Below are 20,000 nucleotides of genomic sequence, written 5' to 3'. Positions count from 1 at the left end.
CGCGACTTTTTACCCCTGCTTCAACCTCTGCGGCTTATACAATGATGCGGCTTATTTGAGGATTTTAACGATCCCGGGAGTGTCACGTTCTCGTCTATTCTTAGCTGCACTTTCAACTCACCAAAATCATGATTTCTGTCCATGAATTTTTGGATGAGCTTTACGACAGTGTGCTAACCGTTCACGTTTTATACATCAAATCCCCACATATTAAAGCCTTCAGATCAGCATTCAGTTCTACACTGCTCAAGCGTACACCCTCATCATGCCTGAAAATGTGACATAATGCCTATGATGCAGCTAAATTTTGCTAAATCAGAAATAACTTTTCTCTTTGCACAAGACGGTAAACTGCATGGATTGAACATGAACTTCACCTGCCAAATTTCCTGGGAGCATAAACAACAATAGTTGGAACAGAGCGCAACATTTAGTACGTTCAAATAATTCATGAAATTCACACTATATTCATTTCAAAATCTTTGCATGAATGCAACTCCCAAGGAGTTACTGCTGTTTAACCCAACCGACTGAAATGTGGAGGCAATGTAAAATGCTCTTTTGACACCCATTTACAAAAGAAAACGACGCCAAACCTCAACCAATTCTTTAAAAATTTTCTAATCATTGAAATTAATTGACACAACACAACACATCAAAACTACACATCTGTAGTCATTTTCGTAATGCAGAAAGTAGGTGGGGTACGTTCCCCATTAAAGTCGTACATTTAACACATACCCCACCACAATAATGACACAACACACCACAACACACCACCACCACACCACAATAACAACACAACACACCGCCACCACACCACACCACCTCAACATACCACACCAACAACACACCACACAACACCACACCATAACAACAACACACCACACACCACCACAACACACCGCCAACACAACACTCAACATACTACACCATGCCACACCACCACAACAACACCCCACACCACACCATAACAACACACCACTACACCACCACACCACCACACAATAACAACACACCACAACAACACATTTCACCAACACAACACACCACACGACACCAACACACCACCCCACAACAACAACAACACACCACAACTACACACCACAACATAACAATGCACTACCACCACAATCACAACACAACACAACACCACCACAACACAACACACCATACCACAACACACCAACACCACCACACAAAAACAACACACCACACCACAACAACACAACACACCACACCACAACTACACGCCACAACAACAAATCACCACAACATAACAACACACCACCCCCACAATCACAACACAACACAACACACCACCACCACAAGACAACACACCGTATCACAACACACCACCACCACACAAAAACAACGTGCCACACCACCACAATCACAACACAACACAACACACCACCACCACAAGACAACACACCGTATCACAACACACCACCACCACACAAAAACAACATGCCACACCACCACAATCACAACACAACACAACACACCATACCACAACACACCACCACCACAACACAACACACCATACCACAACACACCACCAACAACACACCTCTTGTCGTTCCCGTAATGCAGGAAGTGAGCAGGGAACAGGCTCAGCGACAACACGTTCTCCTCGGCCGTGTCAGGGTCTGCGTACTCCTGCGTGTTGCGGATTCGACCCACCACCACCTCGCGGATGTCCTTCCAGGCCAGGTCCTCGCAGCTCTCGTGGACCAGCGTGATGCGCACCCGTCGCTGGATTCCCTGGTGCAGCATGAAGGTACCCTGGGTGGGCGTGTCCCCGGAGTGGTCCACCACCACCGGCACGTACCTGGGCAGCGGGTTGCGTTGGTGTTTTTTTTTTTTTTTTTTTAATGTGGTGTTGTTGTGGTGGTAGGTATTGTGAAGTGTTGCTGGAATGCGGATGAGTTATGTTGTGTTGTGTTGTCGTATTGTGTTGTTGGAGCATGTTGTGTTGGGTTGTTGCGTTGTGTTGTGTTGTTGTGCTGTGTCGCATTGTGTTGATGTATTGTGTTGTGTTGTTGTGCTGTATTGTGTTGTTGTACTGTGTTGCAATGTGTTGAGTTGTTGTGTTGTATTGTGTTGTTGTACTGTGTTTCATTGTGTTGTTGTGTTGTGTTGTTGTATTGTGTCGAGTTGTAATATGCTAGGCTGATATATTGTGTTGTGTTGTACTGTGTGGTCTTGTGTTGTATTGCATTGTTATGGTGTTGTATTGTGTTGTGTTGTATTGTATTGTGTTGTGTTGTGTTGTGTTGATGTAGTGTGTTGTTGTATTGTATGGTGTTGATGTGTTGTTGTACTGTGTTTCATTGTGTTGTTGTGTTGTGTTGTTGTATTGTGTCGAGTTGTAATATGCTAGGTTGATGTATTGTGTTGTGTTGTACTGTGTTGATGTGTTGTATTATATTGTTATGGTGTTGTGTTGTGTCGATGTAGTGTGTTGTTGTATTGAATGATGTTGACGCGTTGTTGTACTGTGATGTGTCATACTGTGTTGTGTCGATGTAGTGTGTTGCTGTATTGTATGATGTTGACGCGTTGTTGTACTGTGATGTGTCATACTGTGTTGTGTCGATGTAGTGTGTTGCTGTATTGTATGATGTTGACGCGTTGTTGTACTGTGATGTGTCATACTGTGTTGTGTCGATGTAGTGTGTTGTTGTATTGTATGATGTTGACGCGTTGTTGTACTGTGATGTGTCATATTGTGTTGTGTTGATGTAGTGTGTTGCTGGTATTGTATGATGTTGACGCATTGTTGTACTGTGTTGTGTCATACTGTGTTGTGTTGATGTAGTGTGTTGCTGGTATTGTGCTGTGTTGATCTGTTGTTGCATTGTGTTGTACTGAGTTGTTGTTAAACTGTACTGTGTCATATTGTATTGTGCTGACGGGCGCAATAGCCAAGTGGTTAAAGCGTTGGACTGTCAATCTGGGGGTCCCGGGTTCGAATCACAGTGATGGCGCCTGGTGGGGGAAGGGTGGAGATTTTTACGATCTCCCAGGTCAACATATGTGCAGACCTGCTAGTGCCTGAACCCCCTTCGTGTTTATATGCAAGCAGAAGATCAAATACGCACGTTAAAGATCTTGTAATCCATGTCAGCGTTCGGTGGGTTATGGAAACAAGAACATACCCAGCATGCACACCCCCAAAAACGGAGTATGGCTGCCTACATGGCGGGGTAAAAACGGTCATACACGTAAAAGCCCACTCATGTGCATACGAGTGAACGTGGGAGTTGCAGCCCATGAATGCAGAAGAAGAAGAAGTATTGTGCTGAGGTATTGTGTTTTTTTTATAATGTGTTGTTTTGTATTGTGTTGCACTGTACTGTGCTAATGTGCTTGCACTCAAAGAGGACTAAACTATTATTACCTTCACATGTATCACTGAACCCAGAGACACTGCAAACATTGTGTTGCATTATTGTGTTTTGTCGTGTTGTGTTGTCTTGTATTGTGTTTATTGTAATGTGTTGTATTGATGTTAATTATGGTAATGTTGTTGTGTTGTACATTGTTGTCTGTTGTTGTATTGCATTGCGTTGTGTTGTTGTTTTGAGTTGAATTATATTGTTATGCCGTACTGACTGGCGCAATAGCCGAGTGGTTAAAGCGTTGGACTGTCAATCTGAGGGTCCCGGGTTCGAATCACGGTGACGGCGCCTGGTGGGTAAAGGGTGGAGATTTCTTACGATCTCCCAGGTCAACATATGTGCAGACCTGCTAGTGCCTGAACCCCCTTCGTGTGTATATGCAAGCAGAAGATCAAATACGCACGTTAAAGATCCTGTAATCCATGTCAGCGTTCGGTGGGTTATGGAAACAAGAACATACCCAGCATGCACACCCCCGAAAACGGAGTATGGCTGCCTACATGGCGGGGTAAAAACGGTCATACACGTAAAAGCCCACTCGTGTGCATACGAGTGAACGCAAAAGAAGAAGAAGGAGAAGAAGCTATGCCGTACTGCTTTGAATTTCTATCCAAAGTCGTTGAAAACATTGTACTGCATTGTTGTATTTCCCTGTGTTGTGTTGCACTGCCTTGTGGTGCTGTGTGTTTATTGTATCGCTGTGCTGTCGTATTGTGTAGTTATATTCTATTCAGTGGAGGATCTTACTGCTGTACTTTTTTTTTTTTTTTATATCACTGACAGAAATGACGTCAGTTTTTCTGCTTTTTTTTTTTTTTAGCAAAAATCAAAAACTTAAATACAAACCCAGTTGTTTTTTTTTACCAGATTTTTAATAATAATAATAATAATGGACAGTTGTTGAGTGCTTTCCTTCCTTAAAGTGAGCTCAAAGCGCTTTACAATAAACATCACACACACACACACACACACATACACACGTGTGCAATAACTCACAAAAGAAAGAAGAAGAAAAATAATGATTTAGCGCACAATAATATAAAACAGATTCAGAGACTACGCGTAGTACATAATCACACACACACACACACACACAACGAAAGAGAGAGAGAGTTTGCATGGCTTATAACTGAAAAGGTATTTTTGAATTAAAGAAAGATTGTAATTTTTTTTTTTTTTTTAACAACAAAAAATAGACAACTTTCAAATCTGAACAAATGGTGAAAAACAAAAACAAACACCCCCCCCCACCCACACCCCAATAATACCCCTCAATATAACAGGGAAAAAAAGTACCCCCACCCCCACCCCAATCCCCCCCCCCCCTCCTCCTGAGCACTGTGTGACAGGGGCGAAAGGAAGGGAGGTAAACTCAAACAAGGGGCACTCACTCTCCGCTGGGCGCCAGCTCGCAGATCTCAAACCAGACCAGCAGGTCGCAGTGAGAACACACCGGGCTGGACCTGCAACACACACCTCCGACCTCTCACCTCTGACCTCTTCCACGAGGAGGGTCTGTACTGACATGTGATAGATCATAATAGTAATGATGATGATGATGATGATAATAAAATTGATGATAATAATAACAACAACAATAACAAAACAACAACAACAATAATGATAATAATAATAATATATTATCATCAATAATATTATCATTATTATAACGACATGTATATCATAATGATATAACTTTCCACTGCTGGTCTTGGTATGTGCTGATTCTAGATGCATGCTTTATTGTGGGGGAAGCTGTTTGCCATTTGTGTGTGTGGTGGTGTTGGGAGGGGTTAGGGGGAGGGGGTGCTTGCGGGTGTGTATGTGAGTGTGTGTGTGTGTGTGTGTGTGCCCACATGAGTGAGTGTGTGTTGCAGGACTGTGATTTCTAGAGCCTGAGGGTGTCATGGGTGGGTGGGTGGTTTACATTGGGCGCATCAGTTCCGTCCGGAAATATCTGTCCACTGACGCAACATCTAGACTTGTCGTTTCTCTCGTTCTCTCTCTCGCTTTGACTGCTGTAACTCTCTATTGTCTGGTTTGCCTGCTTCACCCATTCAGTCCCTTCAGCGCATACAAAACTCTGCTGCCCGACTCGTCCTCAGAAAGAAAAGATCTGAGCACATCACTCCTCTTTTGCAACATCTCCACTGGCTCCCTGTCTCACACAGAATAAAGTACAAGATCAGCACTCTATGTTACAAATGTATTCACAAATCTGCCCCTTCCTATCTCTGCAGCTGCCTTCACCTCTACACTCCACCTCACTCTCTGCGATCGGCTTGGGATCCACTCTGTTTATGCATACCCAGATTCAAACACTTGACTGGTGGCTGCTGTTCTTTCTCTGTCTCCGGACCTTGCAATTGGAATGAACTTCCTCTTTCTCTTCGTCAGGTCTCCACACTCAGCTCTTTCAAGTCTGGTCTTAAAACCCACCTCTTCCCAAAACAGCCTCCCTTCCCTGCCTCTTCCTTGTCTTCAGTTTTTTTTCTCTCCAGTTTTAGAGTTATGCATGCGTGTGAATGACTGGTGCGAAAGTGCTTTGATTTGTCTCTGCACAAGATTCAGAGCTATATAAATATAATAATAATTATTATTATTATTCAACAATGTGAGTGTATTCTGGCATGTGTTTCTTCTGTATGTGTGTGTTTGTGTTCAGGAGGGGGTGGGGGGGTGGGGGGGCAGGTTATGGCGGGGTAAAAATGCCCAAACTGAGCAATATGTGCAGTCTTGCTGAACTTTCTCTCCAAAAACCAACAACAACCAATACCCCCACCCCACCCACCCCCAAAAACAACAAGAAATAAACAAACAAACTGACAAAAAAAAAAGAATAAAAAGAAATAGTTTCCAGGCCAGCAGAAACCACAGAGCATTTATGAATGTCTAATACATATGGAAAAATGTATACTTCATTTTTGCTTCACTTTTTTTTTTCATCATATAGGTGAATAAATACATCAGCATGACACACACACAAACACAACACATATGTAAAATTCATTGTTATCACACAAATTTCATATGTATAACATTTACTATTGTCATGAAAACCCCCCCAAAAAACCCCACATATATAACAGTGTTATCACACAAAAAGTTACATAACATTCAGTCTTGCGACAAAAATACAAACATAAAATTCATTCTGTCACATAAATATACACATAAATTTCACTCACCACACAAAAACATACATATAATTCATTCCATCACACACATAACACCCACTCCTCTCACACAGACCATTTACATTCATTGATCTCGCACAGATACACACATCAAGTCTCGTTCTGATCACACAAACACACACATAACATTCATTCCTAGCAGTCATTATCATCAGTGAAGATGTTCCAGTAAACAACACAACAAGCTGAAACAAAAAATGTTCAAGAACAAAACGCAACAAAAGGAATTAATCTCCAGGAAAAACAACAAACAACCATTGGCTGTAAGCTTCTAAAATAGCGTCATCACAGCAAAAGCACATGGTGTTAATGACAATGCAATGCGGTTTGATAGGAACATTTAGGTTCATTTTTTGGGTTTTTTTTTTTTGCTGCCCCATCATCTGTTCTGTTTCAGTGGCATTACTCCCACGCCGCTCATTTAGATTCCCCCCATACACGGCCACACCCGTGTTCGTCCGTCGCAGTTCCAGTGTCGGCAGTCCGCAAGGAACCATCGATGTTAGGTCGCCAGGAGGCCACACACCAGAGGAGACTCTGCACTGCTGCTGAGTCACTTTGGTGGTGTTCAGTGATGCCTGTTCTGTTTTAACGTACTTAGGACACCACCTACTAAGCCCCCTACTAACGACAATAATGGCTTAGTCACGGAGCCAGACTGAGTGAGCGTCCCTCCCAAAGTGGAGACCGCCACCATGTCCGTCAAACAACAGTTCCCCGGTTCTTGTTGTTTCTGTGGTTTTTTTTCAAAGGCAGTAATTGTAAGATAAGTACAGAGATTACACGAAACTATCCACAGAAAAAAAAACAAAAGGGAAGAAGAAATCCAGTATTCTTGAAGCAAACACACACGCACACACACACACACAAACACACACACTTGCAACTGTCATGGTTTATGCATGTCAGGTCTATACAAATACAAACAAAGCATGCATATTTATAAATGTTCACCAATATGCAGGGGAGAGAAACCTAACTGGGAAGCCAAATCATGCAGCGCTTCCGAAAGAGCAAGCTGACAGAACTTGTCGTATCTTGTCCACTTGGCTTTAACCCTCTCCATACGAACGGCGAAAGAGACGACGTTAACAGCGTTTCACCCCAATTACCATCATCAAAATATTGCAAGTGAAAGGCTCTTATACTGAAGACGTGAATGTTGACAAAGAATACCACAATTCTGACGACGGAAGCTAAAGGTTGGGTCATTCAGACACCCACTGGACATCCGAGGGGTCTGTGTAGAGGAGAAGAGAGGACTGGCCATACCGAGTGAGTTAATATATCAGATTATATGTTTGTTTGTTTGCTTGCTATAGTCTGGAACCTCTTCCCATTCTTTTGAATTGAAAAGAAAGAACAGATCCCTCGTTCATTCCCCCCCCCCCCCCCCCTCCATGTTAGGAGAACCGTTCCAATTCTGAAAGATTTCTCTCACCCACACACAGACAGATATTATCCTTATTAGTGTTACACTGAAGCCAAACAGGTTGGTTACCAAAGACAACACAGGAAGACAGGTTCAGGATAGACAGATTCTCAAGCACCATGCGTACACAGACATACAGCTTTCTAGTCATACATCAGTCTACAGACAGGTTCAGGATAGACAGATTGTCATGCACCATGCGTGCACAGACATACAGCTTTCTAGTCATACATCAGTCTACAGACAGGTTCTGGATAGACAGATTCTCATGCACCACGCGTACACAGACATGCAGCTTTCTAGTCATACATCAGTCTACAGATACACAACCCATCACCAGTACAGGCATCGCTACTGTAACACACCGCTAAATTAGCTTTTCCTTTTTGACTCACTTGTGTAAACAAAATGAGTCTATGTTTTAACCCAGTGTTCAGTTGTCTCTCTGTGTGTGTGTGTGTGTGTGTGTGTGTGTGTGTGTGTGTGTGTGTGTCCGTGGTAAACTTTAACACTGACATTTTCTCTGCAAATACTTTGTCAGTTGACACCAAATTAGGCATAAAAATAGGAAAAATTCAGTTCTTTCCAGTCATCTTGTTTAAAACAATATTGCACCTTTGGGATGGGCACAAAAAAATATATAATGAAGCCTAATTATATGCAAATTGCATTTACTATTATATTTATATTTTTTGTATTCTCTAAACTTGGCACTTTGATCTGATATTCTGACCCAACAACAAGAGCAGTCATTATCATTTTTTGTTCAAACAGGAACTTCTTTTGCTAAGCATGGAAGTTTTATTTATTTTGCAAACGTTTTGGTGCAGATAGTAAAAAAGGGAAATTACTCTGTAATTAATGCTAGGGGACTTAATTTGCTTTAAACTGATCTTTCTCATCTTAAACATTACATTTTGAAATTATACTCAATACATAAAAAGCTTGTGTGTTTTACTCTCAGTCACAAGTGAGTCTTGAAGGCCTTGCCTCTCTTGTTTTTTTTTCATTACGCATTTTTTTCCTAACCAAAACAAACGTACATATATGAACAGCGTCTGACATGGGTGGGTGTGACTCATTTTTGTCACGCTGAAAAGATAACACCCAAGATCCAGAGGACAGTTAACCAAAGTGTGTGTCTTAACACCGAAAGAAAGTAAAATGAAGGTAAAAAGAACGAGAAACAAATTGAGTCTCATCAAATACTAACCCAAATCTGTGTAACATGGAAGTATTCAATGGTAAAAATTATTTGCCCAAAGCCTCAAAGTTTTGGTACCAGTTCTGGTTAGTATTTGTTTTTGTATTTGCATTTGTATTTCTTTTTATCACAACAGATTTCTCTGTGTGAAATTTGGGCTGCTCTCCCCAGGGAGAGCGCATCGCTACACTACAGCGCCACCCTTTTTTTTTTTTTTTAATTTTTCCCTGCGTGCAGTTTTATTTGCTTTTCTTATCGAAGTGGAATTTTCTACAGAATTTTGCCAGGAACAACCCTTTTGTTGCCGTGGGTTCTTTTACGTGCGCTAAGTGCAGTATTTCGTGAAGTTCAAAGAATGCTTTCAGAACAATCCGAGGGGTAGAAAAAGGAAAAGACTAACACATGGCTTCTGATCTGACATAAAAATACGTCCCTGGCGCTGAAAATATGGAAAAGGAGGCATGCCTATTTAACGATCGAGTCCCTGGGAATTGATTACAGAACAAATAAAAAAAATCCTGACCAAAACACACTAAAACCGTGAAAATTGTGTAACTGGAGCCTCTGCCTGATGTCAGATTGTCCGCTTCAAAGAAGAGTTGCTTCCCTTCACCACTCCCTGGCCCAGACACACAAGACCATTATGACCAGGCCATTACACAACCTGCCTCTGTCACTGAGTAAACAGTGCAGATTTGATCAGAACGTGCAGCATCAGAGCGACTCTCTGTTGGCCGTGTGGGATCCAAAAGTTTGGTAAAGGAGTCCCCCTGTATCCCCTCAATGTTCTGAAATTATCACAAGCCCTGCCAGCACACCGTATTTCTTAAAAACACTAACTTCTTCTTCTTCTTCGTTCGTGGGCTTCAACTCCCACGTTCACTCGTATATACGCGAGTGGGCTTTTTACGTGTATGACCGTTTTTACCCCGCCACGTAGGCAGCCATACTCCGCTTTCGGGGGTGTGCATGCTGGGTATGTTCTTGTTTCCATAACCCACCGAACGCTGACATGGATTACAGGATCTTTAACGTGCGTATTTGATCTATGCTTGCGTATACACACGAAGGGGGTTCAGGCACTGGCAGGTCTGCACATATGTTGACCTGGGAGATCATAAAAATCTCCACCCTTTACCCACCAGGCGCCGTCACCGTGATTCGAACCCGGGACCCTCAGAGCGAAAGTCCAACGCTTTAACCATTCGGCTATTGCACCCGTCTTAAAAACACTAACATCTGATGACAAACTGGGATAACAGATTAAAAAAACAAAACAATGTCTTCCGTTTGGGTGAGAATTTTGGGACTCTGGAGGAGTTTTTGGAGAGGGTTGTTTGTTGGTTGGTTAGTTTCTGTTTAACCCATAATATACCAAACAATTTTGTTGGTAGGTAAGCGACATATTATTTGACTTTTTTTTTCTCTAACCCCTCAAAATACTTCCACAAGTTTTGGTTATTAGAGAAATGACAAGTGATCTGACTTTTTTTTTTTTTTTTTTTTTAATCCAGAATTCTTTAGAAAAGAAATGTGTTAGTAGTAAATCAACAAACAACAATGATTTTGTTTAGTTTCAAACCTGAAACACTTAAAGAAATTTTGGTTAATAGTTAAGCCACAAACAGTTCAGTTGTTTTCATCAAAACCCCAAAAAGAAATTCTGGCAAGCAGACAAGCGATAAATGCTATGTTTGGCCTCAACAGCCGTCCCAAGAAAATCAGGACATGATTTAATTTTTTTTTTTACTGTCATCAAAACACTGCAGCACTGTGGGTGTTAGCCATGCTTCTGAGAAAAAAAACAGAGAAGGGAGAGAATTAACGGCATGCAAGAAAGATAATTTCCAAGCAACAAGAGAGCAAGGCGACCAGCGATGTCTTACCCCTGCCTGTCCACTTTGGGTGATTCCAAAATCAATGATCTAGATAAAGATAACACACACGTCCCAAACTTCAGTTCCCATGTCAAATTCCAACACATGTGACCACACCTTCTTCTTCTTCTTCTTCTTTTGCGTTCACTCGTATGCACACGAGTGGGCTTTTACGTGTATGACCGTTTTTACCCCGCCATGTAGGCAGCCATACTCCGTTTTCGGGGGTGTGCATGCTGGGTATGTTCTTGTTTCCATAACCCACCGAAGGCTGATATGGATTACAGGATCTTTAATGTGCGTATTTGATGTTCTGCTTGCATATACACACGAAGGGGGTTCAGGCACTAGCAGGTCTGCACATATGTTGACCTGGGAGATCGTAAAAATCTCCACCCTTTACCCACCAGGCGCCGTCACCGTGATTCGAACCCGGGACCCTCAGATTGACAGTCCAACGCTTTAACCACTCGGCTATTGCGCCTGTCTAATGACCACACCAAATGGTATACTTTTTCCTTAACACCTTTTCCCAGACCTGACAGAAAAGTTATTACACCAAAACACAGAGCTAAACTGAATCAGAAGTCTGTCTTCTGCACAGCTGGTGGGAGAGGCCAGCGGACATCCTGGAATCAATGTGTAATTTCTAATTATCTTTTTGTAACTGTTCATTTGTTGTTGTTTTTAAATGCATTAAGAATTTTGTTGACTGGTACTAGTCAAGGGTTTTATCAAAATCCCAACACTTTTCCAGCCCTGGAAACTGTCCTGTCAAAGGCATTTCCAGACTTCCAGGACTGTACAACCCCTGTATTTATTCTTGATTTTAAAGAAAAGCTCACAGAAAAAAAAGAAGAAAAAAAACCCCTAAAAAAACAAACACTGCATGTTCATTCTCTACGACTGTCAAAACATTGTGATTATAAGATTCCCACTGTGATCATCTGGATGATACAGACATCTCAATAACTCTTTGCTTCCTGTCAATGTTTGCATATAAATGAATAATTCAATTTACAAAAGATCAGTTAATTCAAACCAGCCCTTTCTCTTTGTCTGAAGCATACCTTAAAACAAGAAAGACTGCTTGCTATCAAAAACCTGAAACCTTGATTTGATATTGACAAAACATAAAGGTATTTAAAGAAAAGGTATTTCATTAGTTTCAGTTTCAGTTTCACTTTCTCAAGGAGGCGTCACTGCGTTCGGACAAATCCATACACGCTACACCACATCTGTTGAGCAGATGCCTGACCAGCAGCATAACCCAACGCGCTTAGTCAGGCCTTGAGTGCATGCTTACATATTTGTGTACCTATGAAAGTGGATTTCATTTTACGTAATTTCGCCAGAGGACAACACTCTCGTTGCCATGGGTTCTTTTTCAGTGCGCCAAGTGCGTGCTGCACACGGGACCTCGGTTTATCGTCTCATCCGAAAGACTAGACGCTCAGTTTGATTTTCCAGTCAAACTTAGGAGAAAGGGCGAGAGCGGGATTCGAACCCACACCCTCACGGACTCTCTGTATTGGCAGCTGAGTGTCTTAACCATTCTGCCACCTTCCTCCTCATTAGATATTACCTTAAATCATATTACCTTCATTAGATATTACCTTAAATCATTATGTTAATGAATCCACTCTGTACAATATTTTGCCAATGCAAATCAGACCCTTTTATTTCTACTCCAAAAAAAATTAAACACACCAAATCATAAGTAGAAGGATAAAGATTATTTAAAAACTTTCGCCACCTCAATCACTAATCATACTGTCCATAAACCTTGTGAAGCAAAACACCATACATTATAATCACAAATATCTATCACTTTGTGTGAATTCGTCTGCAGACTGCATTTAATATGATGCTGATAACACAGGAGAAAAAACAAAACAAAAAAAAAAACACCTGGAATAATAAGAATTGGAAAAAGAGACATATTCACGTTATGACAAAGCAACATACCTGTTCCTTTTCATATTTTTCCCTGAGATGGTGTCATTCCCCTCACTGCAAAGTGACAACAACATGACCTGTGTACAGCACACAACACTGACACACCATCAACAGCTCTAGAGGGAAATATGTCAGTGTGTGTGTGTGTCTTCTTCCTCCAGTCACAAGCACCATCATTCAGGTGGCCATAAAGACCCCCCCCCCCCCCCCACCAGAACAGACCCCTGTGGTGAATTCTGACATCCTTCACTTGTGTGTTTTGTGACAGGTTTTGATTTGTCAATTTCTTCTTCTTCTCTGTTCTTGTTGGGCGCACAAATTATTCAGTTGGATAATAGTCTATGTTTGTTTTACCGTGCCTGAAATAATTTCTCTTAATGAGGCAATAATGCTATTCCTGTCAAATCTTATCACATCTCTTACAGACGCTACAATGACTTTGGCTAAACCAGATTGAATCGGTGTACCATTTAAAAAAGAGCAAATCTAAAACTGCTGATACATACTGTAACGGCAAATGGACAACGGGAATGTTGACAGCATTTGTAAAGTGATAAATAATCATCTATAATTAAAAAAAAAAAAAAAAAAAAAAGAAGAAAATAAATTAGGACTGGAGTTAGAATGACACAGACACACTGTCATACATACACTAAATATGTGTACAAGCTTACAGATCGTCACACAAGAAATAAATACAGACACAACAGATATATGTGGAATGGTATACTGGTGCAACAAGACTGAAACAGGAAATCAAAATACATTTTTTTTTCTGCATGACAAACGAAATAGCAATCGCATATCTATTTTAGTGTGCGTGTGCATGTATCTGAAGAAAGAACCAAACATAGGCTAAGTGGCAAACAGTGTGAAGCATCAGGGTACTCAACACATTGAACTGATGGCAAACAATAATGTGGTCCATGTAAACAAGTTCTTATTTTCTTCAAGAATGGGAGTTTCAACATTGTCATTGTTTTTAAAAAGCTCCTCTTCTCCTTGTCAAAGTCTCCAAATTTATGAAGTGGTTTTTTTTTTTTTCATGTTTGTTTTCTTTTTTCTCTGTGGTGTGTGTGTGTGTGTGTGTGTGTGTGTGTGTGTTCGTGCACCTGTGTCTGTGTATCTGCGTGAGTGTGTTTGTGAGCTTGTGCATAAGGATGCAAACAGAATTCGTTATTTCAAATCCCATTTACATTTATCTCTATAACCCATTTAGATCCAGACTTTTTTTTTTTTTTTTTTTAAACTAAAAACGCATCAAGGCAATATGTGTATCATCTGGAACATAACAGCAAGAGATCTCACAAGCAGATAACAAAATCAGAACAAGTTCTTTACCTTCTTTGTTTCCATACGCAGCATGTGTAAAACCGCATCCTCACACACACACAACACACCTCAACGAATGAAAAGCACACAATAAACTAGGGCAAACCACCCATCAACGCACAGCACAACAACAGCCATGGGTACTCACGGGGGCGCTGCGATCACTCCAAACTTGGGCGACGGCACCGGCTTCGACACAGGAAGGCTGGAGGGGAAGCTGCGACGCGGAGGGGGCCGTACACTGCAACACGGTGACACTGTGAAATTCTGTGTCATTTCTACACACAACACACTGCAACACGGTGACACTGTGAAATTCTGTGTCATTTCTACACACAGCACACTGTAACATGGTGAGACTGTGAAACGCTGTGTCATTTCTACACACAACACACTGCAACACGGTGACACTGTGAAACACTGTGTCATTTCTACACACAGCACACTGTAACATGGTGAGACTGTGAAATTCTGTGTCATTTCTACACACAGCACACTGTAACATGGTGAGACTGTGAAACGCTGTGTCATTTCTACACACAACACACTGCAACACGGTGACACCATGAAACGCTGTGTCATTTCCACACACAGCACACTAAAATAAATCTGCAGACATACACTGCAACACAGCGATTTGTGAAACTGTGTCATTTCTACACAAAACAGACTGAAATAAATCTATGAAGGAATAAAGGAACTTTGGTTTACACTTAGGTTGGATGCGCACAGTGCCACCCACACACAAACTCACACAGAGACGGATCACAGAAACAAGAGACTGTCAAATGTCCGCACTGCAGACAGCATTTTAGACTGCTTCATGGGGGTGCTGTTGATAAGAGGGACGTGATGGCGGTCCCCACTCTGGAGGGAACGCTCACTTGGTCTGGTTCCATGACTGAGCCATCACTGCCATCAGCAGGTGAACTCCGAAGCATGTTTAATCAGAACAGGCACTACTGAACACCACCAAAGTAACGCAGCAGCAGCTACTGAAACTGATGAAAATCAGAGTGCAGAATACCTTTCCCAAAGCACAGAAACACCAGGCCAATAACAGAACATCGAACCCTGATCACTGGCGAACACTGAATCAGTCCAGCAACTAACTGATTCTGCCACCATTTGTTTTTTTTTATGTATTTGTATTGCTTTTTTTTTTTTTCAACATTTTTTATTCAGACAAAGGTTTACAGATACAGAATTTATATGTTTTGTGCATTAAAAAGTATAGGGTAAACATATAATTAAGTTCTAAGTACTGACAAATCTATAAGAGCAAAACAATATATGTTCAATGTCAAAGTTCCAAGGTAGCATTGTATAGCTTAATCTTGTATCAAACAGTTATAAAGTGCCCATTTTTCCACAAACTTGTTATATTCCATAGTTATGTTAAAGGCATACTTGTCTACTTCATATGCCTGTTTGAGGTCTTTTTTGAACATTTGTAATGTTGGTTTTACTTTGTTGATTCTACATTTGTATACACAGAATTTAGCTATCAATAAGATATATGAGAAACATTCATCAGTTTTCATTTTGTTATGTCCAAAAAGCACCAGTGTGTCGTTCAGGTTAAGTCTATCACAATGTAAACACTTTTCTTTTAAATATCTCACAAACTCCTTCCAAAAATGTTGTACATGGTTACACTGTATTGTTTGTTTTATCACAACAGATTTCTCTGTGTGAAATTCGGGCTGCTCCCCCCCAGGGAAAGCGCGTCGCTACACAACAGCGCCACCCATTTTCTTGTATTTTTTTCCTGAGTGCAGTTTTATTTGTTTTTCCTATCGAAGTGGATTTTCTACAGAATTTTGCCAGGAACAACACTTTTGTTGCCGTGGGTTCTTTTACGTGCGCTTAAGTGCATGCTGCACACGGGACCTCGGTTTATCATCTCATCCAAATGACTAGCGTCCAGACCACCACTCAAGGTCTAGTGGAGGGGGAGAAAATATTGGCGGCTAAGCCGTGATTCGAACCAGCGCGCTCAGAATCTCTCGCTTCCTAGGCGGATGCGTTATCTCTAGGCCATCACTCCACTCCTTTCAGGAAACCAAATAAACCCAAATAAACAAACAACAAAAAAACACAACCAATGAAAAAGCCACTAGACTGATGATAACTTGACATAATTAATTAGTTAAAAGAAGAATTATGTCTACTAATATTAGAAAACACTCACCGTATGTTAACTTGGTAACAATGGGGCAGTTGTGGCTCTATGATGTCTCCTGTGAACTATGTTATTTGACTGTCAAATGTGTGCAGCTAGTTGGGAATCAGGGTGTCACATTATAAGTGGATTTTTTTTATGTATTTATTTATCTTTTTTTTTCTCTTTTCTTTTTCTTTTTCTTGTGTGTGTGTGTGTGTGTGAAAATACCCTTGCTAATTATTACCATGCTTGTTTACGTAATATGCAACTTGTCACAGGAAAATTGTCATGGTGGTGATGTTGAAGAGAAAATATAACTTTCATTGCAAGGGGGGAAAAAAAAAAAAATATATATATATCTATATATATACTAAAAAAAAAAAAAAAAAAAAAAAAGCCATTAGACCGACAGACAAACTGCCAGACAGAAAGACTCACTTTTGGGGGGACGGACAGACAGACAGATGGGGCAGACAAACTGACAGACAGAGAGACAGACAGACAGACGGACTCACTAGGGGGCGTCGCGGGACTGGTCGTGCAGCGGGTGCTGCTGGTAGTGACCGAGGACCTCAAACACCAGGGGCTTGGTCTTGATGTAGTCAATGAACGACTTGGTCACCGTCACTGTGAACTGTCAACACGGACACAGCAGCCCAGTGGTTAACTCACTCGGGACGACAAGTTTTCTCCCTTGCTTTTCCCCACAGACGGCCCATTTGTAAGGGTTTGGAAAAAAAATTACAAAAAATACTAAATACTGTGTAAGAAAATGAAACTTTCAGAACTGGTTTATTACGTGTTGAGCTATTACATATAAAAATTTTTAAAAAAAATCAAATTTCTCATCTTCTTTTTACAGTTTTGCCATATGTAGAAAATACTGCCAATTTTTTACCCCGAATCACCATACCCATGCTCGCTTTCTGCATTAAATTCGCTTTCTTCTTCGCCATCATCCACCTCTTCAATGTCCAACCCTTCAGTTTGTAGCATTTCAAGTACTTCGACAACACTAAAACATTGCCGTCACTGCCTTGTTCTCTTCACAACATTCTGAGAAGAGCCCGCTTTGCTAACAGGCTGGCACGCGAGCAGACGACGGGTTAGTGACTTTGTCAGCATGTGTGTGAGACAGGCCACACATCCCAGGCTGACCAATCATACTGTTCGATTGTGGAGTGACCCAGAATAGCGCATTCTGCTTGGCTAATCACAAAATCACGTGTACAGCGCATGATGGAATTTTACTTCCGGAGAATGCTATTCCATTCCTTCGTCTGAATCCGAATACGTTTTGTGTAGGAATGCGTGAGCATTCCTTCGTCCGGAGAGAGTTAAGGCCAGACACAGTAGTGAAATTTTGACCAAAATCATGATTTTTTGTGATTTTCGTTTTTTTGCATAATTTGCTTCTTCAACATCTAATCTTTATAGTCCGTTTCACCTGGTCGGTACTATATTCACTTAAATAAAGCTTCAAACAGCATCAACATGTATGATTTCTTGTGAGTACAAGCACATCTCTTTCTTTTCCTGTTTTCTCAGTTTTGTGTTTTGTCCTTGTAATTCCATTTTTCAAAATGCTAATGCTCAAAAACTTTACAAGATAGCATGTTCAAACTTTCTTTCTTTATGTATTCATCTTTATTATAGTGCAGTGGTTTGTATAGTACTATTAAAAGAATGAATATACACTCATTTGAAAAAAATTATGTCAAGGAATTTATACACATTTCAACAAAAAAAACAAAAAAAAAGTATTTATTCAAATTCCAAAATACCACTGCACTATAATAAAGAACAAACACAAATAAATCAAATAAAACAAACAAAAATAACATAGCTGTAAAGGTAACGAAGTTAAAAGCTTTTAATTTTTTTTGTTTGTCAGCCATTTTGGATTCGTTTCCATGGAAACCGTCCTGACAAATTGCACAAAATGACCTTTTTAGACATGTTTAGTCCAATATCTTTGCATATCATGTCACAGAAAGCCATAAACTTCAAGTTTATTTCATACATTTTTGTACTACCGTGTCTGGCCTTAAAGCGTTTGACTTTCAGCCTGAGGGGTCCAGGGTTCAAATCTCAGTTAACAGTGCCTGGTGGGTAAAGGGCGGAGATTTTTTTTTTTTTTTTAATCTCCAAGCTCAACATATGTAGCAAAACCTGCTAGTGCCTGAACCCCCTTCGTGTGTATACACAAGCAGAATAACAAAATACACACGTTCAAGATCCTGTAATCCATGTCAGCGTTCGATAGGTTTTGAAAACAAGAACATACCCAGCAACACACATCCCTGAAAATGGACTATGGCTGCCTACATGGAGGATAAATAAACAAAACCATCATACATGTAAAATGTTACATGTCTGTCGGAATGTGCATGTGTGTGTGTGCCTGAAAACTGAATGACACAGGAAACGAATGATGTCTACCCAATGGCAGCCATCAGTCGGCTCTACCCAGGTAGGCAGCCTGTTGTTGCAAATGACCCTGAGTTTGTAAAGCGCTTAGAGCTTGGTCTTCGACTGAGGACAGAGGCTATATAAGTATCAGTATCATTTATTCATCGTTCACCCGCTGTTTAGGTTCATTTTCAGCATTTTCAGTTTATTAACCCTTTCACCGCCAAGCTCGCATTTATGCACAGGCGTGGTAGAGGACCCATGTCACTGAAAGGTGACCAATCACTGGTCTGTTATATCCATGAACCAATTGCTCTTAATGATCGGTGGTAGGACAGGCCATATTTTTCTATACATCGCAGGGGGGATCCCCAGCTATTCTTAGCCACTGTCTTTTCTGTGTATATACCACAAGGGAATTTTGTACTCAAAATCGACTGGCGATGAAAGAGTTAAGAGTGGTGTCGCTAAAATTTGGATAAATTCATACACGCTACACCAATATACTATGCAGAAGATTGACCCCACGCGCAGGTCAGGCCTGAGTGCATTTGTATATACTCGGCTGATATCACAGATTGACATAAGTTTACATTTGGGCCAACAGCAAAGTGAGAGCTGTATTATCAATGGTTTCTCAGTCAACAGCTTAGTCTTTTGTGATGACTATGACTCTCAAACTAGGAGGCAAAATTGCACTGGCTCTTAGTGCAGCAGCCTTGGGGGCTAGTTGGCCTTTTGGAACCATCCCAACGCCGACTGTCCCTAAAACCCTCATCTGGCCGAAGAGTGGGGATGTACTTGGGCAAGACACTCTCCACTATAATCAAATTCTGGCCCAAATAGTCGGAACAGCAGTTGCCTCCTCTGCTGTTCTGATGGTCATAGTCGGACACGACTGACTATCAAAAAAATATATTTGTATACGTGTCATAGTGGATTTGTTCTGCAGTAGTTTGCCACGAACAACACTCACTCTGCGGCATGGTTCTCTTCAACACTCACATGAAGAT

General features: G+C 41.1%; 1 protein-coding gene across 1 annotated transcript in view; it reads right to left on the bottom strand.

Moving 5' to 3' along the window:
- Positions 1–20,000, bottom strand: part of LOC143301915 (kinesin-like protein unc-104) — a 174,959-nt gene that overhangs the window by 27,831 nt on the left and 127,128 nt on the right. Inside the window, exons 31-36 of the mRNA XM_076616358.1 lie at positions 17,091–17,209; positions 14,557–14,649; positions 13,086–13,130; positions 11,127–11,165; positions 4,799–4,870; positions 1,574–1,834 (exon numbers count right to left, since the gene is read on the bottom strand). Coding sequence (XP_076472473.1) covers positions 1,574–1,834; positions 4,799–4,870; positions 11,127–11,165; positions 13,086–13,130; positions 14,557–14,649; positions 17,091–17,209 — 629 coding nt within the window. The remainder of the gene's footprint in view (positions 1–1,573; positions 1,835–4,798; positions 4,871–11,126; positions 11,166–13,085; positions 13,131–14,556; positions 14,650–17,090; positions 17,210–20,000) is intronic.

This window comes from Babylonia areolata, chromosome 28, assembly GCF_041734735.1.
Source record: "Babylonia areolata isolate BAREFJ2019XMU chromosome 28, ASM4173473v1, whole genome shotgun sequence".
Taxonomy (NCBI): domain Eukaryota; kingdom Metazoa; phylum Mollusca; class Gastropoda; order Neogastropoda; family Buccinidae; genus Babylonia; species Babylonia areolata.
Note: the sequence above shows the minus strand (reverse complement) of the source record. Positions and strands in the feature narration are given on the sequence as shown.